Consider the following 7,924-nt stretch of genomic DNA (forward strand, 5'->3'; position numbering starts at 1 on the left):
ATTATTTTTTTATCTCTCAGTTCGTACGCGCGGCCCGCTAAACTTTAACTAGTTTCCATTCCCGCGCGCCTGATTGAGCTCAGACACATAATAAATATATCTTAGTAACCTCGTTTCACGGTCCGTAACTTACAGTACGGACCTGGAATTCGGTTAGTAGGGGTTAATTTACTTTGTTTAAAATATTTCAATTTCGTCTCGCAAGAAACCTCTTGAGAAAGATATAAACAATAAGGCAGGAGCCCATGGGGCTTTTTTGCGAGACGAAATTGAAATATTTTAAAAAAAGTAAATTAACCCCTACTAACCGAATTCCAGGTCGCGCAATCCATAAAAAAAAAATGAGAGGAGAAAAAAAGAGCAAGGCTGATTTCACGGTCAGGGAAGTATATTTTCCAATATTTCGAAAGGCACAGCCTTTCTTCTTCAGGGTATGTTTGAGGGTGTGTTTCTCTCAAACATACCCTGAAGAAGAAAGGCCGTGCCTTTCGAAATATTGGAAAATATACTTCCCTGACCGTGAAATAAGCCTTGCTCTTTTTTTAGACTAAAAATAATTCATTGGAGACAGTTTCTGTTTTGTAGAACATCAAGTAGTTGGTTGCTTACCTGAGCTCACAGGGACGAGCTGTTTTGAAAGTTCAAATATCTTCATGGATTGGAATAAATTTATTCCTTTTTCCAGTGCGGGTGCCTTCCTCAGCTCCTTGCATGCAGTGACCAGAAACAACTTCTGGGATGGCGCAAAGATTACCCGTCCTTCGCCAACCTATACCTAACTTGGCACGATGAGCCGGACAGACAGTCATTTCCGATAAATTCGCCGGCTTCTGAAAACATCCACATCTCGCCAAAATTAATTCTACTTCCGTTTCAATTCCGGAAAATTTGAACGACTTTTTGTGATTTTTTACATCCCTGTTACACCGCGTGAGTGGCGTGACGGAAGTTGAAGAACTCGTGCGTTCGTCTGCGCCGCAAATCCCACCAACAATATTCAAGAACGAACAAGACATCGCTGTTCTATGAACTTCCGCGACAACAAACTCTGGTTTTAGATGCAATGTTTCACAGATAAAGATAAAACCCTCATGTTTATGTACAAACTTTGGCCGAGGAGTTAATTTATTCAATAGTGCTTTGTTATGTAGAGTTGTAGATTTCAAAGGCGCTCAATTGGAATTTTATCGAATTTTGATCGGCGTTCATGCAAAAGTGCTACTAGATCCTAAAGATTTAAAAACGTAGACCTAAAAATCAATGATTGAACTATCTTTGGTTATAATATCAGAGGATTTGAAGAACTACCGGCCAGCTTTTTTCGCCGCTGAGTTTGGATTATTTTACACCTTCGCGTAAATGAGAAAAGTGTGTCTTCTTAATCGGGTCTCAGTTCGCTGACAAATGAGTATAGATAAAAATTATTGCCATGGTTTGACTAAAGAAGAATCAATGTATTCAATTATACTTAAGAAAGATTCACAGCTATGTAAACGTCTGTGTAGCGAGAAGCTGAAAAGTATAAAATTTCGAGTTTCCGCTAGGTGAAATCCGAGCTTCCGGTAGGGTGACCGTTTTTCGTGGTTTTCTGCCGTTAAATGGAATATTTCAAAAAACTAACCCCATATCCTTCAGTTACTTACCTAGGCCTTCAAACTGACAAAGTATGAGCGAAATCGATTTTTTGACCGTGGCCACGATTTCTTTGATTTTTACTGACAATCACTCTTAATTGTTTAAAAAGAAATGCGTTTGTGTGTGTGCTTTTTTCTGTAAATCGTACACTGGAATAATTTCTCGATATCACCCCGTTATGGAGCGCATGCACGTGACGCCCAACACCAGCAATAAAGCTACAGCAGGTGATAATTTGCATATTTATGATTGACTTTTCCCTAAAATCAATTTACGAGGACAAAATTGAAAAAGCACTTATCACGCAAAGCGCAGCCGATGAACTATCAATTCCTACCAACGGAGAACTTTTCGGTTTAAAAAAACTCCAAACGATGGCAACCAGTACCGACGGTCAAGACTACTGGGTGCCAGAGTTAAAAGCAGGGATAGCTATATTCCTCTCATCTTTAAACATTTTTCTTTCCATCACTGCAACCCTTGGCAATGCACTGATTCTAGTTGCTCTCCGTAATGTGTCTTCTGTTTATCCACCAACAAAACTGTTGTTGCGATGCCTGGCATTGACGGATCTGTGCCTTGGTCTAATTTCACAACCGCTTTTTGTCAGCATGATCCTGAATTCTGTGACAAAGATAAACATGAATATTTGATTCTACCTTTTACGTGTAATGGTTGCTTCTGGTATTACTCTAAATGGAGTATCCATCTACACATTGATGGCTCTTAGTGTGGACAGACTTCTCGCCCTGCTTTTGGGTCTGAGATACAGACAAGTTGTAACTTTAAGGCGTGTTTTTGCAGCTATATGTTTTTTCTGGTTAATGAGCATTTCATGTGGTTTCATTTACTCCTTTTGGAGAAATCTTGTTGTCTACACCACAGGCGCAGTTATTGGAATACTTTCTCTATGTATCTCGTTACTCTCTTACTTGAAGATCTTTCTCACACTGCAACAACGTCAAGGCCAAGTTCAAAATCAAGCCCGGCATGAGCGAGCGAGAGGAGGGATACCACCCAACATAGCACGATACAAGAAAAGCGTTTTTAGTATTGCATGGTTGCAGTTGGCATTAGTTGTTTGGTATGTGCCATTTTATATCTCCGTTGTAATAATACTGGTGTCTGGATGGCGTAGTATGAGGGTGGATTTCATTGTGGCATGCTCAGGCACTCTTCTTTATTCCAACTCGTCTCTTAACCCGATTCTCTATTGTTGGAAGATCAAAGATGTGAGACGGGCAATGAAGATCACAGTCAGAAGCTTTGTATTGCTTCAGAGTTAGTTAGGCCACTTAGCCTTGCCAGAGATTCGTTTACAGTTTGATCAACCATGTGCGTAAATGACAGAACAAAAGTTTTCCGCACTGACTTTTATATTTATTACAATTTAGAGTTCTTCCCCTTATAAAATAGACTATCAAATGATACGTTTTTTTTTAACTGACGCATATCTTACCCAAGTGATTTTAAATTATGTCAGTGCTACCAATTTTAATGGTTTAGGAGCAAGAAAAGAAATTCTAGAATTATGCCGTAAAACCACACTTTAGTGGAATAAGGTATTAAAGCTGTTATCCACTAAGGATATCTCTCACTGTCATAGCCAAAGGAAGAAGAGATATTTAATATTCTTACTGTCCCACGGACAGGCTGATTAATACTTTCATCGTCCAACATTTAAATGAATATGCTATACAGTTATTTAATCGCTGGCTCTCTTAAGAGCGTTTATAGTATATAATAATCGATGATTTTAATTTCATCTCTAAATGTTTTTATTTTCTTTTTGCATTTTTTAAAGGTTCATAATCTGTAGGTAGTTATATTATACCACGATATGTCATTTATTTGTACCCACTACGATATATGGTGTTCATTTAAAGATTTAGCGGTCCATCTATCTATCTCCCTATCTGTTCTATATTACAGTAGTCATATTGGATTGTAATATAATATTTAAATTTAATTGAAAACGTTAAATGCGTTTTTAAGAGAGAGAAAGAGCTAAAAAGGCTAAGCTTCTGAGCATCAAGAAAATATTTGAATTATAAAATAGACCAACAAATGATACGTTTTTTTTTTTTTAACTGACGCAGATCTTACACAAGTGATTTTTAATAATGTCAGTGCTACCAATTTTAATGGTCTAGGAGCAAGAAAAGAAATTCAAGAATTATGCCGTAAAACCACACTTGAGTGGAATAAGGTATTAAAGCTGTTATCCACTAAGGATATCTCTCATTGTCATAGCCTAAGGAAGAAGAGATATTAAGAACGGTTTGCTGTAAGGACCGACTAAGCGTATACAAAATAGAAAAAAACCGATTTCCCCAAACTTTGCCAGAATAAAGGGCTTAGTGAACTACTTCTAAAAATATAAGTTTCGTTTTGTTTAGAGCTTTATTTATTTTGGGGGAATTTTTTTAAGATTTTACCCATGGAGGCGGGCTAAAATCACGCCAAAGTAGGCACTTTTGTAGAAGCTCCCTTTTATACAAGGAGCCTTTTCTAGAAAAGATTAACCCAACAGAAGGAACAATTTTATTTTCTTAGATGACTAGCGGCGTTAAAGTTAAATAAAACGTAAACATGAATTTTTGACCAATTTTTTTAAGTTGCGCCTTTTTACCGGTGATTATAACAACCTAATTTTGGCTAAATTCAAGGACAAAAAAAGCATTTTGGTACATCGCTTTGCCCCACGAAACTACACTCCGGGAAAACATAATCATTTCAACTAAACATTGATCGAATAAAAAATTGGGGTAAATTAAACAGCGAGTTCTCAGAGCGTTTTCAAGACATGTCACTTCAGCAATTAAGAGCGACCTTTGACCTTTTATATCGAGGGGAAATATAAACGAGAGCTCATAAACCTTGACTTTCCTTCACCGAAAGACGCTTATTTTTACTCTGCTGGCACATTTTGAGTAAAGGAAAACTACACATTTGCATTTGAAGTTATGTACTAGCTATGAAAGATAATTTGAAAAGTAAAATTAGCAATTCAATTCGACTTTGCGCAGGCGGTTCCGATTTGTTTACCATGAAATTGTTCCTTCTGTTGGGTTAATCTTTTCTAGAAAAGGCTCCTTGTATAAAAGGGAGCTTCTACAAAAGTGCCTATTGATTGCTGGAAATGGTTTTCCTACCTATACACGTCAGCATTTTCGCGCAGAAATTTTTAACTCTTGTACATGCGCATGAGCGCCTTTATATCGCATGAACGGTTTCGCTCACCGAGAGAAGGCCGCTTCTTAGACAGGCTTGCAACTTGCAACTGTTCATACTAATCGAGAAACTTTGTAAAGTAAAAAAGCAACTCAAATGTTTTCTGTCCACATTGGCATTTTGACATTTATATTGCGTGGTCCAGCACGTTTTGAAAACGAAACTTCTTCAGTCCAAGATTGGCCTTCGGTCTATAGTTGACCGACTGTTTTCTTAACTACATGCATACATACCGTCTTCTTTTGAATGGGATCATTTTGAAGTATGTTTAAATAATCAGATAATTAGATTATTCCTCTTAATTTTCTTCAAGCGATAAATAAATAATTGAAATTTGAGAATCGGCACGGAAGGAAACTATCTCTGAGACCTAAAGCTGATTAAAACTTCTTTAAAAATGTCTCCTCCGGCGATTATACAGACCAAGGTGACCCTTAGACAAATGATCGAAAGCTAAAGACATTGGTAGAAAAGATAAAATAAAAAATACAGCGATTAATTAAACATATATTTGATTATTTTCATTTTCAGGAATTGTTCACAATGGGGTTAGTGTGTGTGCAGCTTCTCATAATTGTTCTCGTCGCCATTTTGAATCAAACTACAGCCGTCATTGATGAGAGACACTGCTTCTTGAGACAGAACAGGACTTGCTACCAGTATTCACTCACAAGAAGGCAGAGCATGACCTGCTCCGTGACTGGAAATATATTCAAGAATTGCCAGCAAATCTGTAATGCGGGAAACTGCAATCTTACCTGCTCCTCACCAAATGCATGCAAACAACAATGCTATGGAAGCCTATGCAAGTCTCTTAAATGCAATGCTAAGAGTTGTAACCAATATTGTATTCGTGGGCGTTGTAACATGATGTGCACTTCTGAGGAATGCACCCAGACGTGCAACGTTGGTGGATGTGAAATGAAGAGTCCTGAAAATGCCAAACGTTGTATTCAGAAATGCACCCGAGGAAACTGCAAAATGCATTGTCCACCAGGAGTGCAATATTGCCAGCAAACATGCGAAATGGGACGATGCACGATGCTCTGTGAGGGTGGAGAATGCGCACGTACATGTCGGAGAAGCAAATGCATTTACAGTGCTAAACCTGAAAATACAACCGCTTTGACTGTCGTATCAACTTGCAATCAGGCAATAGCTCACAGGCAAAACATTTGCTATCAACACTGCATTAATGGGGATTGTGAAGTCGAGAGTGTTAAAAATTATTCAATGCAGAGTCAGGCATGTTATGGAGGTAACTGCAACCTTAGATGCAATGCAGGAGAAAAGTGCAGCCAGGTTTGCGTCGGACGACAATGCCAGCTGATCACTTGCACGTCGGACATTTGCATTCAAGAATGCATCGCTGGAGGATGCCACATGGAATGCTACTCAAGGATTTGCACTCAGATTTGCAGAGGGAGTAACTGCAAAATGGGCTGTTTATCATCCAGTTCAAAACTCTGTTACCAGACGTGTACCGGAGGAGGTTGTTTGACATCGTGTGAAGGAGAGAACTGCAATCCTAGATGTTTTGGCGGACAATGTAGTCACTCTGTTTACCAGCCCCCTGGTATAACAAGAAAATCATCTTGCGACAACATTGAGGATGAGACTTGCGTTCAAACGTGTCAATCGAAAGTGGGTTGTGCACTGGAAAACAGGCCTTCCAATCCTCTACAAATATCCAACCAGACTTGCAGCGATGGTTTCTGTCATTTGAGTTGCACGGGTTCTGACATTTGCCACCAGGATTGCTCCGGTAGGAAGTGTTACACGGCATCCTGCAATGCAAGGGAGTGTGAGCAGGTTTGCAATGGGGAAGATTGCGGCTTGATGGAGTGTGATGCAGATACGTGCACACAGAAGTGCTTTGGCTGGGGATGTCATCTAAAGTGCCACCCTTCTGTACAGGTCTGTAATCAGATCTGTATTGCTGAGAAAGGAAGGTGCTTTCTCGAGTGTTGGGCCCACCGATGTGTCACGACACTGCTATAACTTTTACATTAAAATCGCCGAAAATTGGAACTTGTATATAATTGTAATTGGAACTTATATATATGTTAAGGATCAGTTAAACCAGTGAAATTTGTTCAAAGAAGAGACATTGCATACACTAAGAAGTCAAGTTTCAGTTGGCTCAAGTTTCTTTTGAAGTGCGACCTTTTTCAATAGCTCTTCTTGGTGACTTCAATGATAGATGACTTCTTTGTCGTTGGTATCAAACGAAGAGGAAGAACAATATCCTCTATGAAAGATGGTTTACTGAACGCGCGTACAGGAGCATCTTGTAGCTCTTCGTTGTCCTATCAGTTATTATGCTCTGTTAGAGCTTACAAAAAGGGCAACGGCATTGCTATCGAACTCATTTAAACAGTAGGACTTAAGAGACATGGTGTATGTATTTGGTGGAGCTTCACGAAGTAGAATATAAGTTTTTATTTAAACCCTAAAGAAGAGAGTCACAAACTACACGCCATGTAATATTCCTCAGTTAACTCCTCGCAGTAGTGCAATAAAACTATCATATAACCTCTCTTCTTACATCATTGCTAGTTTGGGAATTCTGCACAGAATTTCTTGAATCAAATAACAGTTTGGCAATAAATTATAGTAGAAAGAAGAAAGAAAAGGTCACTTACAGTAAATAGGATAAGGCTGTTCGGATTTCAATGCCGCATGAGATGACCTAATAATAAAAAAAAAAAAAAAAAAAAGGAGAAGAAGAAGAAGAACACTTTTTGTTTTCTGTGTCAACTCTTTAAGCAATCAAAGACCTTCTATGTCGATATTAAAAATATCACAGCTTTCTTTGTTTTCTAAAAACTCTATTAAATCATCCAGTTCCTATCACAATAGGTTCATAGCTGAACTGGACGAGAAAGAAACTAAATTCGCCCCATTTTAAAGGAGACAAGAGCGACTTGGATTCCGGATTCCGCACCGCGGACACCGGGTTATAATGACTGGATTCCGGATTTCATAGTTTTACTTCAGATAGCAGTTCCTGCTTTTAATGTACGAAATTGTGTACCGTATATGATAAAATGGG

At 38.6% G+C, this 7,924-nt stretch overlaps 1 protein-coding gene across 1 annotated transcript; it reads left to right on the forward strand.

Moving 5' to 3' along the window:
• The first annotated feature begins 5,246 nt into the window (after positions 1-5,246).
• LOC146487130 (uncharacterized) lies at positions 5,247-7,607 on the forward strand. The gene has a single exon (XM_085085231.1). The coding sequence runs from the start codon at positions 5,413-5,415 to the stop codon at positions 6,868-6,870; it is 1,458 nt and encodes a 485-aa protein (XP_084941357.1). The 5' UTR covers positions 5,247-5,412; the 3' UTR covers positions 6,871-7,607.
• Positions 7,608-7,924: the final 317 nt, after the last annotated feature.

Source organism: Pavona decussata, unplaced genomic scaffold (genome assembly GCF_977016875.1).
Source record: "Pavona decussata unplaced genomic scaffold, jaPavDecu1.1 SCAFFOLD_16, whole genome shotgun sequence".
NCBI classification, from domain to species: Eukaryota; Metazoa; Cnidaria; class Anthozoa; order Scleractinia; family Agariciidae; genus Pavona; species Pavona decussata.